At 43.1% G+C, this 22,403-nt stretch overlaps 1 protein-coding gene across 1 annotated transcript in view; it reads right to left on the bottom strand.

Annotated features, from left to right (window-relative positions):
- SH3GL2 (SH3 domain containing GRB2 like 2, endophilin A1) overlaps positions 1–19,615 on the bottom strand; it is a 192,882-nt gene extending 173,267 nt beyond the window's left edge. The window contains exon 1 of the mRNA XM_024760468.1: positions 19,439–19,615. Within this exon, the coding sequence (XP_024616236.1) occupies positions 19,439–19,483 (45 nt within the window). The 5' untranslated portion in view covers positions 19,484–19,615. The remainder of the gene's footprint in view (positions 1–19,438) is intronic.
- Between the last annotated feature and the right edge of the window lie 2,788 nt (positions 19,616–22,403).

Below are 22,403 nucleotides of genomic sequence, written 5' to 3'. Positions count from 1 at the left end.
AACATCATTTACTGAACAACTCATTCTTTTCTCTACTGATCTGAAATGCTGCCTTTATTGTATACCAAATTACCACAATACACCTGCACTACTTATCACTGGACCTTCTATTCTGCTCCACTGACTGAATAAATGAAACGCTAAGTGATTGATTTAAAGTCTACTCCAGTTTCCAAAGGATGGGCTGCCAGGGTCAAATTCTGCCTCCACCATCAACAGCTGTGTTACTGTGTTTTTTGTTTGCTTTTGTTTTGTTTTGTTTTTATTTATTTTACTGAGGCATTGTTGATGTACAATATTATATAAGTTTCACGTGTATAGCCCAGTGATTCACAATTTTTTTTTTTTTTTTTTTTTTTGCCTGCATTGGGTCTTAGCTGTGGCATGTGGGATCTTTCACTGTGGCGCACAGGCTTTTCGTTGTGGTGCGCAGGCTCCAGAGCACGGGGGCTCTGTAGTTCCGGCACTCAGGCTCTCTAGTTGTGGCATGCAGGATTAGTTGCCCCGCAGCAGGTGAGATCTTAGTTCCCCGAACAGGGATCGAATCGGCGTCCCCTGAATTGCAAGACAGATTCTTAACCATGGGACCACCAAGGAAGTCCCTGATTCACAATTTTGAAAGGTTACATTTTATGTATAGTTATTATAAAATACTGGCTGCATTCCCTATGTTGTACTATATATCTTTGTATCTTATTTATTTTTTTAAATTTTTCACTAGATCTTTATTGGAGTATAATTGCTTCTTGTACAACAAAATGAATCAACTATATGTACACATATACACACGTCTCCCTCCCACCCTCCCTATCCCACCCCTCTAGGTCGCAAAGCACCAAGCTGATCTCATTGTGTTGCATTTCTCTAATAATTAGTGATGTTGAGCAGCTTTTCATGTGCCTCTTGGCCATCTGTATGTCTTCTTTGGTGAAATGTCTATTTAGGTCTTCCACTCATTTTTTAATTGGATTGTTTGTTTTTTGATGGAGCTCTTATTTATTTCATACATAGTAGTTTGTACCTCTTAATCGTCTACCCTTATCTTGCCTCTCACTCCTTCCCTCTCCCCACTGGTAACCACTAGTCTGTTCTCTATATCTGTGAGTCTGTTTGTTTTTTGTTATATTCACTAGTTTGTTTTATTTTTTAGATTCCATATATAAGTGATATTATACAGTATTTGTCTTTCTCTGTCTGACTTATTTCACTGAATAGCTGCCTTACTTCAGAAAAGACACTTAACCTCTCTGTGCCTCAGTTTCCTCATCAGTAAAATGGGTGTAATAGTACCTACCCCATAGGTTTTTTACGGGGTTAAGCTAAATGGTAAGCACTATTTTTATGTTACTTATCCTTATCATCATCCCCAAAAGTAAGCAAAGAGAAACTTGATCCCTACCTTCAGGAATTTAGAGACCAGTGAAGGAGATAAACATTTAATCAAATGGCCACAATATTAATGCACAGTATCAAACCACAGTAAACGGATTAAAGGGGAACCTCATCTAATCTATCAGATCCAAGAAGGGGCTTCCAAGAAGTAACATTTGCATTAAGGGCTAAAGGATGAGTAGGACTGAAGTGTCCCCCGGGTGAGGGGAGGACAGGCACACACAATCCAGCCACAAAGGCCTGGCTGCAGAGTCCCACATCTGCCTGTTCTACTGGCAACTTCACAAAGGGCTGGTTTCTTCTCAGTTTAAATTCCCATCCTCAGAGAGACACTCTATGATCATCCACTCTGAAAAGCCAGAGATATGGTCTTTGATAAGAAAGCTATTGCTGTAAATCAGATCATACAATCTTACTTATTCAACAGAAGCTACTCCAGCTAGAGGTGTTCCAAGATCCTAGCTTCAGTAAAATACAAGAAGTGGTATCTATCCTCAAGGCTATCCTTTCCGAATTAACATATGCAGGTATCTCTGAAACCACCATCTGCTCTTTATGTGCAAATAATGGTCCCTTTCTCACATTTGGAATTGTCTCTGCTGGTAAGAGCTTCCCCTGCTGCCCCTGATAAGCACCCTGAACCTTCCTAGGTGTGAAGGGAGTGTGGTCTCTCTCCACAACACAACGTCAAGTATGACATCACGTCACAGCACCCTAGCATCTCTTTGTTGCATGTGTGACAATGGCTAACCATACATTGGCAGGATGATTGGTCTATCTCCCGCACTACGCTGCCAGTTCCATGAAGGCCGGGAGCGAGCATTTTATTCACCTCCCTACACTCAGAACTTAGCACAGAACCTGGCAGGTAACTGATTTAACGCCTACTATTTGTAAGACAGATGGATGCGCAGAGCACAGTGCGAGCGGAAACCTGGCACTAAATCAGGGTGGAGAGGCAAGGGTCAGATCAGGCAGGCCCTTGCAGCTCGTGATTTAGGATTTTAGTCCGTGCAACCAGAAGCCATCGAAAGGTTTTAAGCACGTAAGTGTCAAAGATATAGTCAGCTTTGGATCCCTCTGGCTAAAATGTGACCTGACTGGAGGCAGGAGAGGTGCTGGGTCACAGCTTAAACCACGATGGTGGGGGGTGAGGGAGGGTGAGCAGTGGACTGAGGGACTTCCACAGCATTTCAAAATGGACATTACAGGGACTTCCCTGGCGGTCCAGTGGTTAAGACTCCATGCTTCCACTGCAGGGGGTGCAGGTTTGATCCCTGGCCAGGGAATTAAGATCCCACATGCCACAGGGCGCGGCCAGAAAAAAAAAAAAAGAAAAAACCCTGACATTACAACAACTGCCAACGTTTGACGGGAGAGGTTTGGCATCAGAAAAGAAAATTCTAGGACTTCCCTGGTGGCGCAGTGGTTGGGAATCCGCCTGCCAATGCAGGGAACACGGGTTCAAGCCCTGGTCTGGGAAGATCCCACCTGCTGCGGAGCAACTAAGCCCGTGCGCCACAACTACTGAAGCCCGCGCGCCTAAAGCCCGTGCTCTGCAACAAAAGAAGCCACCGCAATGAGAAGCCCACGCACCGCAACGAAGAGGAGCCCCCGCTCTCAGCAACTAGAGAAAGCCCGCATGCAGCAACGAAGATCCAACGCAGCCAAAAATAAATAAATTTATTTTTTAAAAAAGAAAATTCTACATGATTAGCAACCTTGATACAAATGTGAGACTGTACAATGTAGAAATAAGTCATTGTGATCAAGGACCTATAAAGCCAAATGGGAGTAGGAACTAGATAAAGTCTATTTCCCACAGAGGAGTCCCAGTTCTGCAATTTCACTCATCCAAAGGACATGAATTATCAACCATGAAAAGACAGCTCCCGTGTATTAAATATATTGAATATACAAACAATATCAAATCAAGATCACAAAGCTCAGAGGCTAAAGGCCTTTGTACTGCCATATTTGCAACTCAACAGCACCGTGCTTTATTACTCTTAGGAAAATAAATAAGTAATACACAATGTTACCAAAAAATCTTTGAATGCTTACTCCTCAATCCTCATAACCTTCCTGAAAAACCTACGACTGCATATTTTTAAGTTCTTTCTAATGTGAGAAGGGAATGAGTTTCTGTATTTGCAAATGGCTTTTTCGGCAACGGCAAGCCATCTACAGCCCTTGCCTCTTGCAGTCTCTTAAGAACATCACACTCCTGCGTTGCTTCTCTCCCTTCCAATCCCTCACAGCTGCCATGAACACATCAGGCAGTGCGGGCAGTGGTTTAGGCACAAACAGCCTGCTGATTGGCAAGAAGGATGCAAAACAAGTTTGGCCCAGACTCTCATAATACCATCGCTTCTGCAGAAACTATAGGCAAGGTACTCAGACTCCATTTTCTCATATGTTAAATGGTTAAGTATCAACATGCCTTCTCCTTAGAGAGGTGTTAGAATAGTAAAATCAGTACATACACACTACAAAATGTTAAGCTGTCACTCCACGTTCATCAACAAAAAGGGAAAAGTTAATGTGAGTTTCCTGAGATGGATGTTAGAAAATCAAGTATCTGAGTAGTTACTGAAGAGACAAATCATGATGATCTAATTAACTGACATACTGAATAAAGAACTTTCATCTGGCAGAAGGGGTTATTCAAAAGACCCTAACATTTATTTCAAAATATAGATGATGCTTCCACTTAAAGAAACACATATCAAAACCAAACTTTAAGAACTTCTGAAGGAGAACCATTATTTTATATATGGGTAGTCTACAACAAATCTTCCTTTAAACTTTTTTTAAAAAAAAAAAAGAGAAATGGGGACTTTGCTAGTGGTGCAGTGGTTAAGAATCCACCTGCCAATGCAGGGGACATGGGTTTGAGCCCTGGTCTGGGAAGATCCCACATGCCGCGGGGCAACTAAGCCCGTGCGCCACAACTACTGAGCCTGCGCTCTAGAGCCCACAAGCCACAACTACTGAAGCCCACGCACCAAGAGCCCGTGCTCTGCAACAAGAAAAGCCACCGCAGTGAGAAGCCCTCGCACCACAACGAAGAGTAGCCCCTGCTCGCCACAAGCAGAGAGAGCCCGCGCACAGCAACGAAGACCCAACCAGCCCAAAACGAATGAATGAATTAATTTTTTAAAAAAAGAGAAATGAATGAGGGAAAAAAGGAAAAGAAGGATAGAAGGGGAGCGGGGAGGAAACAGGCAGGAGGAATAGTAAATCAACTGTACGTAGTCAAGCCCTGCTTTAAGGACTCTGAACATTTTGTGATGGTTAGGCTCAGCAAAGCCCTGCAGTACAGAAACATGCTTAACCTGGTCTCCAATATTTCTCAGACTTATTTGGTCTTGGTAGGTATCTCTCCCCCTTGTTGTATTAATAGAAGATTCTTTGGACAGCAGTCCCTAAAGCTGAGGAGCTGTTTTAGGGGTTTTGAGTTTTCTAACGGCGATGTCTGTGCCCCTCGTCACATCTATTTCAGACTCCCATGCAGTAGGAACCAAGTGTGACTGATGCACACCCAGGTTTGGGAACCACTGCATCAGTGTAAGTGGCCTTAAACTACCTGCAGAGATGGTAGGCTGGGGTGAGAATCACTACTAAATGAAGCATGAGGCAAAGGGAAAGCATCTTCAGAAGTATAACGAAAAAGTGTAGTAATTTAATGTACAGGAACGGAATTGCACACCTTTTCCCAGTCCACGGGTACTCCATAACCAAGACTTCAGGACTCCAACGGTCCATTCAGGAACAAAAAGAGACTAAAATACTGATACAAATAAGAATCTATCTTGCATGGAGATAGTTTTTAAATCAAGATAATTCACTGAATAGCTTTTAAAGCATATTTTAATAACCTGCTCTAAAAAACTTACAAATCAAATAGACTCACACACCACCTTCCACCAGTAATGCCCAATTATGAGAGAAATGTCCTGCAAAACTCTTCCACTCTTCAGAGAACCACCTAAGAAGGGCACAGACCAGAATGCATAGGTAACAAAGTTCTATCATGCTACATATACCTTAATTCAAAAATCACTCTTTCTCAGGGATATATTTGAACATTCAAGTCTCAAAACACTTAAGAGGACCAAAATCTGAAGTTCTGCAGCAAGTAAAAGCATCCATTTAGTATATGCAGGATTACTATGCTGGAAAACAAATTTCTTGAGGCAGAGTCTTCAACTCCTATTTCTCAACTTACAAACAAATATTGGCTCCAGAAATTTAAAGCGATTCTGCAAAGACTGGAAAAACAAGCTTTAATCCAGAAATGACTTCACAGCCTATTCGTCTTGAGAGCTTGAAGCACTTTTTACTGAAGCCATTAAAGAGTGCCAGGCCCCAGAGAAAGCCGAACTATCCATAAAGGCACACTGGTACCCAACCCGCAGCCACCCTCAGTGCTCGGGTTGATCCCGCCAGACGTGTCCTCGTTGGGAGGAAGCTGAAGGTGGCCGGCCCATCTCATGACTGAGGCTGTGTTTCCTGATCATGGTTCTTCCATTCTGTTCTATTTTGCTTGGGGTGCAAAGAAGGTATAATTTTTCTATTTATGCCCTAAACTCTGCATTTTCTATCCTCAATAGAAGGAAGCCCACGAGAGGCTGTTAACAGAATTCTGCATTCATGTTCAAAGGCAATCACTCGGAATGTCTCCTATCTTGTTAGAGAGTCTCCACCATGCTTCATTCTTCTTTGCTGGGATGCACTGCCTACGGGCCTTTTGCTGAGAAGCTAAGAAGTGACAGATGCCCAGGAGACTCCTGGAACAGGGGCTGAAGAATGAGGCTGGACAGTATGCACCAAATGACAGAGAGCATCTTGCAGAAGCACTCTTTTATACCATACATGTCCTAGCTACCCTCTTTCCCTTTATGCAAAACAGAGTCAAAGCCATGACACTGTCTTTCCTAAGGATAAGACTAGGGATCTGGAAGAAAAAAACATCACTCAAGAGAAATGGCAGCAAAAGTCATTAGCAGTATTCTTATTCATGAGGCCTCTACAGTTCTTGAAGAAACAGGAAAAGCAGCCACGCATTCAGAAAGAACCCAAGCAGCACAATTTAATTCAGGGCTCTATGGAGGGCAAGGTAGGTGTTCTAATGCTGTTAAGCCAAACGCCTAAAGGAGCAAACCTACATTGACTGACAGTTCTAGAACTTCGCTGGAAATGGGGTTTGCTCCCAATCCCAGAGATGGCTTGCAAGATTCTTCTATTCCTCGTTTTCAATTTAACCTGAGGAAGTGGGGATGGGAATAAGAAGTGAGGATGATGGAGTGGAAAGAAAATTTAGTGATAGATAAAATTTAATTACAAAAGATGAAGAAATGCAGAAACACAGACTGCTCATCCATAAGCCCAACTGACCAGGAAAAACCACTGTTTACATGTTAATTTTTAAAATGATCTTATAGCAAAGTGCCTGACATATAAATTCTCAGTGTATTTTACCTACTACTGTAGCTCTTTACCCTTTATTAGGCCTACTGCATATCTGTTTTATGACCTGTTCTTTTCACTTAGCAATCATCGTGAATACTTCCCTGCACTGATAAATCCTCCCCTATGGACAAAATAGCTATAGATATTCCACGACACAGACATACCACGGTTTACCTCCCTATCCCCTATCATTTGACATTTAGGTTCTTTACAACTTTTCACTACAGTAACTACTAAAATGAACAACTGTGTACACAAGTTTTGCAAGCTCATACATTTATTTTCTGTAAATAGAGTCCTAAAAGCAGAGTTACAAGGAAGAAAACTGCTGACATCTACACTCCCACCATCAAACAAGAGCCCACATACTAACCTTTGCTGACTCAGAATGTTATCATGCCTTTAATCCACGCCGATGTAAATAATGAGAAATGTCATATATTGCTGTTTGATTTCCATGATTTTTATATTTGTATACTGGCCACTTGCTAGTCCTTTCCTATAACGTCAGCCCTCTGTAACCCCAGATGCGGAACCTGAAGACACAGAGGGCCAACTGTACTGCACCATTTCATATAAAAGGGACTTGAGCAACCATGGATTCTGGTATCCGCGGAGGTCCTGGAACCAATCCCCTGTGGATAACAAGGGAAAGCTGAATTGCCTTTCCATATTCTTTTCTAATTTTTCTATTAAGACGTTCATCTTTATCTTACTGATTACTAAACCCTTTCAGATATTTCTTAGTCTGACATTTAAGGCTGGAATAGGACGCATAGTTGAGAATTATTGGCAGTTATCAGCTCTGAAACTAGCCAGTCTGGACGAAAATCCTAACTCTGCCACCAAAGCTGCGTAATCTTGGGCAATTTACTTAACCACTCTGTGCTTCAGTTTCCTCATCTGTGAAATGAGGATAATAATGCCCTTATGGGGTTGGTTTGGGTAATTAATGAGTTAACAACCATGCTAGCCATTTTTATAATTAAGGAAGTTTATTTTAAATTTACAAATTTACAATTTTATAAGAGCATGTTTTAATTCAACTTCTAAATTAACTCAAAATATGTGATGTATCTTTAAGCAGAAATAAAGTAAAAAATACATACACAGGGCTTCCCTGGTGGCGCGGTGGTTGAGAGCCCGCCTGCCGAGGCAGGGGCCACGGGTTCGTGCCCCGGTCCGGGAAGATCCCACATGCCACGGAGCAGCTGGGCCCGTGAGCCATGGCCGCTGAGCCTGCGCGTCCGGAGCCTGTGCTCCACAACGGGAGAGGCCACAACAGTGAGAGGCCCACGTACCGCAAAAAAAACAAACAAAAAAAATACATATACAAGATAACCCCTTTTAAACATACATAAATATGGATAAATAGAAGAGAAACAGGAAGGATGTATTCATTCAACAAATGTCTACTGAATACCCACTAAGGAACAGGCATTAGGGAAACAATGAAGAGCAAAACAGAGTCCCTTTCTTTATACCCACACTGGGGGGTACCAACAGGGAAATAAACCAACAAGCAGTGCAGTGGGCCAAGCCCCATACTTAAGAGAAGCACTATGGGCAGTTTTCATTGCACATGGAATGGCATTTAACCCATACCAAATGAGGGAAGGGTACCTAAGAAATTATCAGGCTGAGACCTGAAAGAGAAGCAGTGATTAGTCAAGTATAAAGTAGAAGAGAGGGAAGGGGAATTTCCACAAAGAGGCCAGTATGGTGCAAAGGCCCAAAAGCAGGTAAGTGTGTGCAGTATGGGGTAAAAGATAATCTCACACTTACACAGCTGTGAGAGATGAGACTAAGTAGGTAAAAAGCGTCCGACCACACTCCAAACTCTCTCATGGGACTGACAAGGGCTTTATATTGGGAGCCATAAGGACCACTGATGAGTTTTAAGCAGAGGAGCAATGTTAGATTTGCTCTTTAGAAAGATGATTATAGCTCCACTCAGATATGAATCAGAGGCGAACAAGAGCAGAAGCATGAACGTCAGAACCTACACGCACGTCCAAGTCCATCTTGCCTCGGCTGTGGAACTTAGGGACTGGGGGTTGTGGGGGTGGAGATGAAATCAAGTGACTAGTGACTTGTCCGGGGTCTCAACAGGCCCTCAGAATGGGAAAACCAGGAGGATGTCAGAGGTCTCTGAGTTTCTAATCCCCGGTTCCGACTGCTCATGTTTTACACTATCCTAATGATGGACAGGCTTTTTACCACATTTTACAGGATGTCAAGAGCTTCTCCTGAAGCACGCCTGGGGCACCCTTCTGAACCTTAAGCACGGAACAGATGACTCAGTGCTGCTCTAAACAAATGACCTTGGCTTTTATGATACATAATCAAATTACATCATGGGCAGAAAATTCCCTGACAGTCAGAGAAGAGCCGACCATTTACACAGTGAAACTGTGGGAGGCGGCAAGTTTTGAACAACACAGTTGGTGCAGACTTGTATCCTCAATTACACTGATTCCCTCAACGAAGATATCATTTGCGCTAGTCTTCTTACAATCGTTCTGATTTAGTGAGAGGGGAAAAGGCTTCAGTGTATTGGTAGGGCATTTACTGCTTGTCTAACATTTGTTAATCTCCTGTTTGAACAAAAGCAGAATAAACTTCAAGCTCACAGATTTACTCAAGCAAGAGTATGTAGGACTTGACTCTCTTTTTTGTATGATAATTTCCTATATCTCTATTTATGATAAGTGATAGTGGTTTTTCCATTTATCAAAGGATAACGATTCCTTGTTAAAGTCAGTAAATTAAAGATGAATGCAGATGTCCAAAGGTCATGAAGATAAAGCTGAATGCCAAATATGGGAAACAGTCAAATTACTCCACCATAATCATATGGAAAGAGCCTACAGAAATCAAAAGAGCCTACAGAAATTCACTTGAATCATTCACGGCAGAAACCAGCAGACACAGTGACATAAGACAGCAATAATTTAAATGTTATAAAAGGCAAGCCAATACACATCACATGATATCAGCATAACTCATTGCCTCATAAAAGCAGAGTAACAGTAATCAAATTTAGACAAATGCATTGCTATAGAGATTTTATGATAAACTTTCTGTTTAGGACACATCCCTTCACATAAGGTGGTTTATGGTGAAAATGGATCAAAATGATTTAAGTGTGCATATCTTGAGACATAGAAAGTAGCTGAAAGAGCTTGTAAAAATGAATTAAATGCACCTTAATGATCACAAAATCCTTGCTGAACAATTTAAATTTTGTAAACAATGATAAGCTTTCCAAGCTTCTGTTGGAGCTAAGAAAAAGGAGTTTTCCATGTCTATATCAAAAAAATTTAGAAAAGAGATGGATGGTGAGCATTATAAGTATCTCTTTGGAAATTCTGGATTGGGTTTAAGGTAAAGGTAATGGGCAAAAAAAGTAGAAAACCTAAAGATTCTGGATCTGTGAGCTTCAAAGGGACCAAAGTCACACAGAGAGTAGTGGATGAGATGGACAGAAAAGAGCTTAATGAAAAACAATTTTGTTAAACTTAATTAGAAAGTGGAATAGGAGACAGCACTCAAGTGAAAAGCTGAGTGTTAAGAAGCAGAATAGAATCTCTGGGTAACAAGATATTAACTTGCATGAGTAAAATCTTGGTAACAGTAATGAAGAGAACATCTCCAGAAAGGACTTCACTCAGTCAGTCTACAAACATGACGGAGGACAGCCACGGCCAAGGGTTTGGGTTTGCAGGTCCCTATTGCCCAGAAGTAGCCACTTAAGCAGTTTAATGAATACTATAAACATGGCCAACATTCATGCAACATAAAGAAGCACTCCAGGGTCACTTCAGTGAGCAGTAAATGCAGGGAATGACAAGGGTGAAAGCTGTACTCATTCTGTAATCAATTCCTACGGGATACATCACCTTTAGGTTACTTCACTCAGAAACAGAACATTGTCTGACTAGTCTCTCCCTGGCCAAGCTGTCAAATGACACCAAGCCCGCACAGGACATCTCAGGGTGCAAGACCTCATCCTTTCCAAAAGAGGTCTGGCACTGTCCACCAGCTACACCTAGAAAACCACTCAGGGCTTTGGATCCAGGAATCATGTCAAAGAACGTGAAGCTAACACATCACTCACAAACAACACAACGTGTGCCACAGTCACCTGGAACCCTCGACAACTACTTAATGAACAACTTCAAATTACCATGTAGCTGTCTAATGTGCCCATACAAGATAAGGGCATTTCACTATACCTGTGGTGGCATCAGCCTTCCACAAGCACAGAAACAGATGTGGGATGAACAGTCAACAACTCTGCTCTCACTGGTAAAGATCCCTGATGCCTTGTTGGAAACTAACAATTCAAAAAACTGTTCAATGTTCCACATCCTCCCCATTCCAAGGTTAATGAAGCTGTCACTGCACTAGCAGCCTACCAAGCTAAGAGGATGCTCAGAAAGTAATTAACAGCTTCACTGTTTAAAACTGATCAGGGACTACAAAAAGAAACTTGTGTTTCACCAGAGAAAAATCCCAAACAAACTAACCATGGGGAAAAAACTGTAAAATATAACATGTATTAGAAGAGGCGTATGTAACATTGAACCTTATGTAATAAGACTGACAGCAAATGAGACAAATTTTATGTGTGAGTGTTTACGTTGTATGTATATGTGTGTGTATACATATACACACATAAGCACCCATACAAATGAATGTGTTATAGACACAAGGCATCGCAAAGGCTTCTAGATTTTTACCAACACCCACTTCTACATTCTGGGTACACTCGATAGACCACAGTTCCCAGCCTCCTCCCTTCTTCCCTTGCATTTAGGTATTCCATGGCTTGGCCAGGTTACAAGTTCCAGCAAACTGAACCTAAACATAACTGATTGTTCTTTCTGTTAGTTTTCTGTTGTCGCATTACCACAAACTTAGCAGCTTAAAACAACAGCCATTTATTTCGCTCAGACTTCTACAGGTCAGAAGCCTGAGCCAGCTCACCTGGGTCTCTGCTCAGTCTCACGAGGCCACAGGGTGTCACCTAGACTGGGCTCCTATCTGCTGACTCCGGGGAAGAAATCTCTTTTATTCACATGGTTGGCAAAATACAGTTCTTAAAAGCTGTGGCCTTAGAAGGTCCCTGTTTCCTTGCAGGTTGCCATCCAAGAGCTGCTCTCTGCTCCCAGAGGTTAAGTACACTCCTTGTCACATGGCCCCTTCATCTTTGAACAGCAACAGCATGTCCAGTCCTCTCTGACCTCCCTTTCTGCTACCAGCCAGAAAAAAATGCTCTTCTTTTAAAGGGCTCATGTGATTAGATTAAGCCCAACCGTATAATCTCCCTTTTGCCATATAAAGTAATAATCTCAGGAGAGACATCTTTTCATAGTGACAGGCTGACCCACACTCAAAGGGGACGGGACCACACAAGAGGGAGGGTCACTGAAGGTCTTAATGTCCTGCCGACCACATTCCTCTTCCAGGCCTGGCCCGTGAAAATCTCCCATGCTTGATCCAACACACTCTTTCCCTTTGGCTATCTTGAAAACCATGTGTTAAAGATGGCGGAACCCTAGTCATCCTGGATCCCTGAAGCAAATAACAGGAAATAAGAATGGAAAGAAGTTTGAGCAACAAAGATCCCTTAAGACCCTTTGGTTAAACCAAAGCATTAGGACTTCGTGCAAAGTTCAGATTAACAAAACCAAATGTCCTGGTTGAAAATGAGATCTAAAAAAGGTCAAACGGATCCAGTGGGGAACAAAAAGATTCCATTGTGGTAACTGGAACGACAAGAATAAAACATATCAGAAGTCTTCTAAGTTTTTGAAGAAATGTTATTGGTCAAATCAGCCATGAGCCATGAGTAGTTAAAAGCCTGTGACTGTAAAGTGACCCCCAAATTTACATAAACAGGAAGCCACCTAAAGAAGCTCTGCAGCTCCCAGAGGCCACACTCCTTGTCACTCTCTTTAGACTTAGCCAAATAAAAGAAAGAACAAAAGAGTTCTTTCCAGATTGCAGAAACAGGGTAAAACCAGGGAACTTCCTCTACTGTAGGGGCGGGGGACTTCACCTTACTCAGCAGATGGCATCACTGTTATGGACCATAAATGCCATGATTCCCATTCTTTCTTTTCCCAAGTGGGAGTGTTCACTGTAGATGATCTTTCCTGTACACTAAAAAGCAAAGGCAACCTATCCGGACGTGGCTAACAAGAACTGTACCTTGATACTGAGATACTGCTTAAGCTGCTCCAATTAGGATCTATTTGTAAATTCAGTTTGAATTATAAGAAAGATACTTCTGTTTCTTTCAGATATCACAAGTCAGAAGAGGCTAGAAAATAATCTGAGCAAACCTCCTAGGTGCTGAGTGGTTCTAGAGAATGACAGATAGCTTCTCCACAGTCACATACCATATATGATTTGACCCAGGGCTAGAGGAGAAAGGTGAGAGCAAAGCAAGGAGGACATCATATTCTGAATTTAGAAGTTGTACTAAATGTAAAATCTTCATAAATAGTAAGTTCCTGAAGCATCAGACTCAGCTGAAGTTTCAATATCATTTGAAAATATTTCGTTGATAGTCTGCAAGAATACTTGACAGGGTCTCACAACATGACGTTTTAATAGGTACAGCTATACGCAGCTCTCTTCTTAGTCTTTATTATCCATTATAGACCATATAAATCACTCAAACATTTTGGCTCCAAACTGGTTAGGGAAATAAAGAAAATCTAAAGCAAGAAAAAGCGCGCGAGAGAGAAAGGCTGTAAAGTTTTAAAAACTTCATATTTTGTTTCCTGCTCCTTCAACATCCCCTCACACTCAAGCTGTGAGCACCCCACCCAGGTGACTAAGTGCACCCGTGTGATAAGGTAGGCCACACCACAAGGTTTGTTTTTCTGCCTGCCCCTGACCGTGACCTAGTAACATTCTCCTGCACCAAGGAAATGCCCTCATCCCTTTTCTTGCGTACTCCACCCTGACCTTCCATAAAGGTGCTTGTCCACGGGGCTTCGTCCTCTCTCTTGGCTCCGCGCCTGCTTGGTTGAGCCCACTTTCCTGGCCCTCCTCCCCGTGACCTCTCTGTGTGCAGTGACTCTGTCTCTCTAGGACCTGTGAGTATAATAAACTTTGTTTTCCTAAACCTCTGTGTTCCCCACTTGTGGCCACACCCGACTGGTCATCACATAAAAGAACACAAAGAAGGGTACTAAGGATTAAAAGAACAGAAAGGGGGAAAAAGGAAAGCCAAGGAAATCCTTTAATTTCCTAACCCCCAGAATCTTGCCCATCCAGCCTTAACTTCTGAAGGACCGCTCATCCCTAAGAAAGCCCCACCACTTTAAACCCTGGAGCTGTTCTTCAACTCACACAATTCTCATTATTCACTTACCTGTGGCCTTACCCTTCTTGCTCACCTCCTCAAACCACCCACTGTATGGAAAGCCCAGGGCTCCTGACGCCCTTATGCAGCCAGGCTCAGCAGAGTGGAATCTGCTCTGTCAGCTTAAGCATCCCAGTGTTAAGCCCTCCTTCCACAATGACATTTCTTCCCAAAACAGTCACCATTTTCCCCAACCAAGCCTTGCCATTTTCAAGGGTATTTCCAGTTAATATGGGAGGTACTTTAAATGTTCCAAGTAGACTGGCACCAAAATTCATATAAACTCAATTTAAAGCATTAAAGAATCCCTGTGAGGGGAGAGCCCTTGCAAAAATATAACCGTGCCCACGAAAAAAACTTCAATCAAGAAGAATCTCAGTCTCAAGGGAAATGATTCTCAGTCACCACTTTCAGTTTAAACACCCCACAGGTCCATTTGCCAAGTGTATCAGGAGGTTATTATATAAATTATCACAAACATCCCATTCAATTCTGACACCTTTGGAAACTTTTTTTTTTTTTATATTTGATTGCCCCTAAAATTCATTCAGAGAAGGCTGCATTCTGAGCAGACATTGTAAAGCCCAGTTAAGAATGGAGGGAGTCGGGCTTCCCTGGTGGCGCAGTGGTTGAGAGTCCGCCTACCAATGCAGGGGACACGGGTTCGTGCCCTGGTCCGGGAAGATCCCACATACCGCGGAGCGGCTGGGCCTGTGAACTGTGGCCGCTGAGCCTGCACGTCCAGAGCCTGTGCTCCGCAACGGGAGAAGCCACAACAGTGAGAGGCCCATGTACCGAAATAAATAAATAAATAAATAAATAAAAAGAATGGAGGGACTGATCACTATTATAAGGACCACCTCATTCTCTCCTGATGACATGATCAACTTCTTATAATGTATTTTTACTTTGTTGAGAAGAGAGGCAAGGATTAGGAATTCCTTTAAAAATCTGGTGATATGCTAAGGACACTCTCCCACAGAAAACTGCACATATAAAATGTGGCATAATTTTAGCAAATAAATAGGCCCTCTGCAGTCTATTATGGACCCCAGGCTAAGAACCTGCAGGGATAGAGGTAAGTCATACTTAAGATTGTGAAGGCAGCAGAGATTTTACTGCTTAGAGCAGGCAATTAAGGAACCGAGAACCTCACTCAGAGTCATAACTAATTATATATTTAATTAAATACCTCAACCAGTTTTAAGTCTCACCGAATCAACAAATGCATAAACAGATTCATGTAACATTCTCCAGAGCAAAACATCTATATAAAACACAGCATTTTAAATGTGAGGAAAACATGAAGAAATTAGTTAAAACAGAAAAGCATAAAATACCGATGTAATTAAATGTTTCCAGTTGAAGAATCTGAGTGTGACAATAATTACATACCAGACTATATCATAATTCACACAGGCTAACCAAATATGTTTTATCCTTTAAAAAAATCAGAAGGTATAGTCTATAATAGGTATATAGCCTAACCAAACTCATTGAAAAGAAGAAAGCATTTCTCATTTTATGCAATAAAAAGTTATTATTTACAGACTGAGTTGTCCCTTTACATTGAATCGAACACAATGTTTAGAACACTGTGGTGAATGCTTTTAGGAAAATAAGGATTGCTACAGGCTGATTAGCGCCCCCCTCCAAATTCGTATGCCAAAGTCCTATCCTCCAGTACCTCAGAATGTGACCTTATTTAGAAATGGGGTCACGCAGATATAGTTACTTAAGATGAGGCCATACTCATCAAGTATGTTGGGCCCCCAATCTGCCCTTGTCCTGGTGTCCATACAAAAGCGGGAAATTTGGACACAGACAGACAGGGAAAACACCATGTGAACATGAAGGCAGATATCGGGGTGATGTGTCCACAAACCAAGAAAGGCCAAAGATTGCCAACAAAGCACGAGAAGCTACGAAAGAGGCCTGGAACAGATCCTTGCCTAGTACCTTCAGCGGAAGCATAGCCCTACCAACACCTTGTCTCCAGAAGTGTGAGACAATAAATTCATGTTGTTTAAGGCACTCAGTTTGTGATACTTTGTTGCAATTCTACCAAACTAATACAGGGACCTAACAAATTATACTCTGAAGAACCTTTCACTCTACAGCAAGGTGTGTCCATATTAAATGCTTGATAAAGTTTTTTTAAAAAGTATAGATTTTGTAAGAACAGCTTGTTAGCTGGAACCGGAGAGCTATTTTTACCTAATCTGCTGCTGGTTTAAACCAACAAATGAAAAAAAATGGCATTACTCTTGCTAAAATGAAATCTCAATATACATGAAACTCACCTAAGTAGAATAATGCATGCTCATTTGCCCTATTTTATAGTTTAAAAAACTGTAGCTTATTTATTCTAATTGCATGGTAAATTACATCTTTATGAGCAATTAAGTAATAAATTATATTCAAGTAAAAAAGATGATCAATTTTTGCTATTTTAACATGTTCTCAAGCTTGAAGGATTTTCCCCTTTAATAAAATTTATTTGGCAAAGGCATTTTTTAACCTCCAAAGAGCAGAGATGTTGAAAATAATTGTCAGCAACAAGGCAGAAATAATCACTTCCAAACCAAGAGAACAGTGGTGACACATCTAATTGAGAGATTTCCAATCAGTGGGTAAACACTGAAAATAAACTGCTTTATTAATACAAATATCATCCCTCACAGACATAAGCAAAACACTGAATTTCACAGAGACAAGAGAAATGTTCCTGAAGCAGAGCCTTCCACTTATAAACATAGTGTACCTAATCTAGCATATCCATTCTCAAAAAGGAGTAATTCTAGGTCTAAAGTTTCCTCTGTAGATAAGATCAAGTTCATGGAACTGTATGGGGGAAAATGGCTTAAAAAGTAGGACATGGCTATTTCCCCTAATATCTTTGTCACATGCAAACATTAGCGCTGGCTTTACACGCCCTTGAAAATGCCCACACATGCACAGGGAGAATAACATTTGCCTTGGGCTTTCTAAGATTGTGCTACATTAAGTTATGGATAAGGGATTGCGCGTCACTTCCCCTTTAAAATGAAAGGCTTTTCAGTAAAAAACTGAAAATGACACAGTGATTCTGCATCTGGATTCAGTGTGATAAATACTAATCTCATCTCATCACAAGTAGACCTCCTCCAAGGCTCTGAGAAGTTCTTTCATACCACAATTCAAGTTGTTATTCTGAACTTCAAAGTTGCATGTAACTTCACAATTTAGCTAAAATGGAGTGGTTGGATTAATTTTTTAAGGTAGCAAAGCTAGAAATTCCAGCTTCTATAATTTCCTCATGTCTCATTATTACTAATATAAAGGACGGTATTTTACACTAAAAAAATTATTTTTAATGTTAATACCATTTATTGAACATTTTTAAATGTGTGTTCTAAAAACTCATTTATCTTTACATCAATTTTAAGAAATGGTTATTATGCTCATTCTAGCAAGGTGAGATTCAAAAGTTAAATAACTTGCTCAAGATCATAGACAGCAGAGATGGGTCAATCCTTAGCCTTTCCCACTCCAAAGCCAAGGTTCCCAATTGCCTTGTAGGACACCAGGGTTTGCAAAGGAAGTCTTCAGAATCAAAGTGGAAAAAGGATGTGGTGTTAGTCAATTTGGTGCTGGGGATGGGGCGATGCTTTATAGAAGTGACAAGTACCAGAAATAAAAAAGGTTAGTGACATCAAAGAAATCCTGCCTGACAATTTCTGGATAGCACATATGCTGCTTCTGTAAACCTGAAGGAATGTGAAGTATAAAGTTATTACAGGCCTTCCAAATTACACCAACAATGCACTTATACTTACAAATATTTCTTCTGGCAGAGAAGTCTCAGAAAGATCCAAGGTGAAAAGCAAAAATACATTAATGGGTATTTTTACCGAAATAGTCTTAGTTTTTCTCCATTTCCCAAGTTGACAAATATAACTGATTCTATAAAGGCAGGTCTGTGGTGATAGAGATGGCACGTGGGCACACGGGATGAACTTCATGCTGCATCTCTAACCCTAACTTAACCAAAATTCTGTAAAACGTAAACCTCACCTTCTCTGGAGGTGGTTTATAATAGGACTTATTGTAGTAGCCTGGGAAAAACCTCACTACCTCTGAGAAATTATGAGAAAGCTCAGCATTAATTATGGGCAAATCTATGAAAAAAATATTTAAGGCTAAATTAGGTGAAATATTTAAAGGAGTCAACAAAGTCCTTGGCTTAAGACCTCTTATTTTAAACTAGAACTGTTTCAGAAGGGTAAAAAAAAAAAAAAAAAAAAAAGGAACCATACTCATTATATAAGAAATAGGTCACATTATAAGTATTCACTTATTTTTCCCTATGTAAATTTCTTCAACCCAGCCCAGCAAGATTTAAATTATTAAAATCTGAATTAAAGAAGTTTTATTATAACCACAGCTTATTAACCCCATAAAGATGGGCACATCCAAGATGTAAAAGGTTCACTAAAAATAATACTTTGAAATACATGATGAGTCGGTAATGTTAAGGCTGCAAAACCCATGGGAAATTTTTAAAGGCATGCAGACTGCCGGTCGAGCCTTGGCCTCAGAGGAGTTTCACGACCGAGTTCTCCAAGGAAAAGTTAACGCATGAGCTTCCCAGAAGAAAGCCCCATCCTCCCATTCCTAGGGAGCCTACGGATGCCTTGGAAGGCGGAATTCGGAGACCACAGGGGAAGAGCGCAGACCGCGGGCATCTCCGCAGCCACCCCCAGGGCGCGCCACCTCCCCTGCCAACACATCCCGGGACAGCCGGGCGCACCGACACCGCAAGGTCACCAGGGAAAAGGCGACTTTACATAATCTCCCACCGCGCCGCCCGGGCACCTGCGCGCCGAGGCGAGGCTGCCCCGGGGCCCCCTCCCTGTCGCGCCCGCGCTGGGCGATACGGGGGCGACACTCGGAGCGACTAGGCTGGACGCCTGGGACCCGTGGATGCCCGCAGCGCCGCCCTGAGCCGGGGGTGCGGGACGCAAGGCGGGCTCCCAGCCCCGGGATGCCCGGGCCGCCGCCGCGGCGGTCTGGGCGAGCAATGCGGGGAGCGGCCGGGCCCGGCTCGCTGCTGGCCGTAATCCCCACGCTCCCTGCCCGCTGCCGGCGTCCAGCGCGCCCTCCGCTCCCGGGACCGCCCCGCGGCGCACCTGTCACGCGCCTTACCTGAGTGGCTTTGTGGAACTGCTTCTTGAGCCCGGCCACCGACATGGCGCAGGAGGACCCGCGGGACTGCTGCGGTGCGGGGAGCGGGCGGCGGCGGAGCCAGGAGGGAGGACCGAGCGGTGCGGCGCGCTGGCCGAGCCGCAGCTCGTCGTGCAGCCGCCGGGGCAGTGGGCGCGGGGGCGCGGAGAGGCGCGGGACGCGGGCTCGTGCGGAGAGACACCCTGACGTCAGGGGCGAGCGATACGCACTCTTAAAGGGGACGCGGGAAGCCCCGCCCCGGGCGCGGGGTTGGTGCGGCAGGTGCCGGGGCACGCGCTACCTGGGCACCGGCACCTGGCGCCGCCGCACCCGTGGGTCGGCTGCCTGCTTAAGAGGACCAAGGGGGTCCTCCCGCCCCGGGAGTGTCCTCCTGCCCCCGCGGGCTGCGGCCCGGTGGCTGCAGGTTGGCAGCCCAGGCACCGGCACGACTCAGGTGACTTGCTCGGCTTCCAGGTAGCCTCAGAGGCGCTGCCTAAGCCAGCCCGCCTGCCCTTTGAGCCTGGCCTCTTCGCAGCCTGGAAAGGAGGAGTGGCATTCTCTCTCGGGTAATGAATAAGTTATTGCTCCTTGCTCGCTTGGGCACAGAAACTGTTCTCTGTCCTGGTTTCACTATCCCTTAAGCCTACATAACGTTAGGGAAAGCCACCAATGCTGGGTTTGGGGGTTTTTTTTTCGATGTGATACAATGTAATGACTTAAAAAGAAGACGAAAAAAAATTAAACTATAAAGCTGGTCAGGTAAATAGCAGTTAATCCTCTGTGTACAGTTATGAAAAAGCCCAAACATGAACTTGGCATTCACTTATGACAGTGGATTTAGGATTTTCAACCTAAAATAAGCATTATGTAATGTAAAAAAGCATGACGCAAAATTGTACAAAGACTACATATGCAACGAAGTATATATGGCTGGGCTAGAGTGAAACTCCGCTGTAACTAGATGAATTGTTAATAGAGCAGCACTAGACGGCTTCTGTATTCTGGTGATTAGTCACTTCCTCTTGTCTTTCTAGGACTGAGAAGCACATAGAGGAAAACTTTTGGTCCCCACGTGGGGACCAAAAGTTATAAGGAGAAGAAGCCAGAGTGACAGAAGCCAAGATGAGAGACATTGCCAAGAATGAGGAAGGAGACAGCATGGCAGAGTGGGAGTACTAGGAATGCCTTGCATCACCTCTACAAACCCTGCTGCCTGGGAGGAACCACAGGCCCCACTCCCACCCTGCCAGCCAGGCTGCTTGGGCACAGGGTGAACAGCGGATACAAGGGAATCCTGTCCACCCACTGATCTACCAATCATAGTTCTTGATAATGTGAGTTGAAACTCATAACGGCAGAATCAAACAGATAGTGGTCGATCACAGAACAACAAGAGCACATGGACTCCTGACTGAGGCTGCAAAGGGAAGCAGACAAAAGGGTCAAATCTCCAGCGTGCTAGTTGTTACTGATGTTCAGGTACCTTCCACATACATGGTAGAGTTGCACCTGCCAAACCCCTCGTGGTTAAGTGGAGCACTGTGACAAGTTTTAACCAGTGGGTTAGGAAGCTAAGTGACTGTCACCTCTTGGCAGAGAATTTAACTGTTGGAATGAGATGCTACAAAGCCCTTTCCCCTCTCCAGCAGTATTTTAGGTCGCTGTTGTCTGTCAAACAGAATCCAGAGTGAGGATGAAGCAGGGTAAAGTCCCCAGTTAATGTTGAAAGACATTTAGCATTTGTGAGAAATAAACCTGAGTCATTTTAATTCACTGAGTCTGGGGTTGTTACTGTAGCCAAACCAGTCTCTCCTGACTAATGCACAAGAGAGAAAATGCTTTCCCATTTCTCAGAAGATGAGGGGAGATTTTCCATTTCCTGCCATGGCCCACGTGTATTTTATTTTTTGTCATTAGATGTCCATGAAGTGGCCTGTTTTTTTTCTTACAAAAGCCTCACTGAGGTTTGGGGAGGTGTGTTCTCCTTTTTGCAGCCTCACTGAAGCAGTGCACAGACTAAGCCCCCAGGCCTGAGGGTCAGAGGGAAGGGTGGCGCCATGCAATGACCATACCCTGAACTCTTACCCTGTGTTTTCCTTACCAGCTACAGCCAGTGAATAAGTAGCTCTGCGGATCCATAGGAAATTCCAAAGGAATGTCAGGGCAAGGGACAATCTGTGTTTCACAGGGACATCAGACAGGGAAAGGTGAAAGTCCTGCCGATAGATAAGTAGGGCTACTTATCCATCTGAGCCCAGGAACAAACCAGTAAAGTGAAGTTACTGAGGTCCCATGGAGTGGTTTGCCTAGGGCACATATATTCACATCTATAAGGTCCACCGTGATGATTCCCAGATTCTTGATATTAGAAAACTCTGAAGGAGTTTGGACTCACTGCAGGGCTAGGTGGGGCTCTAGGCTGGAGAGATTAGATTTTGGGTTAGTGTTACAATGGCTGCTTTTGTACTCTAACAGTTTGGTAAAGCCTGCATACACACACACACACACACACACTCTCTCTCTCTCTCTCTCTCTCTCTCTCTCTCTCTCTCTCTCTCTCTTTCATGCACTCATGAAAAGACTGCCATAAAATGCTAATGATAGTTTTGCCTGAACAGCCATTCTCAAACTTTAGTGTGTATCAGAATCCCCCGAAGGACTCGTTAAAGCACAAACTGCTGGACCACATGCCAGTTTCTGATTCACTAGGACTGGGTGGGGCCCGAGAATGTGCATTTCTAGCAAGTTCCCAGGTGATACTAATGTTCTGGTCTCGGGACCAGACTTTGAAAACCCCTGGACTGGAGTAAAGATATTAGGAATGAAGTTTTTTCTCTAGTCTCCCAATTTTTATAACGTTTTCCTATTATTTGTATAATACAAGTATTATATAGTTAATTTTTCCTACCTGGTTCCTGATCTAAGCAATGGAACATGTTCAGAGAAG

Source organism: Neophocaena asiaeorientalis, unplaced genomic scaffold (assembly GCF_003031525.2).
Source record: "Neophocaena asiaeorientalis asiaeorientalis breed wild unplaced genomic scaffold, Neophocaena_asiaeorientalis_V1.1 scaffold174, whole genome shotgun sequence".
NCBI classification, from domain to species: domain Eukaryota; kingdom Metazoa; phylum Chordata; class Mammalia; order Artiodactyla; family Phocoenidae; genus Neophocaena; species Neophocaena asiaeorientalis.
The sequence above is the reverse complement of the archived record's forward strand: the minus strand, read 5'-3'. Positions and strand labels throughout refer to the sequence as shown.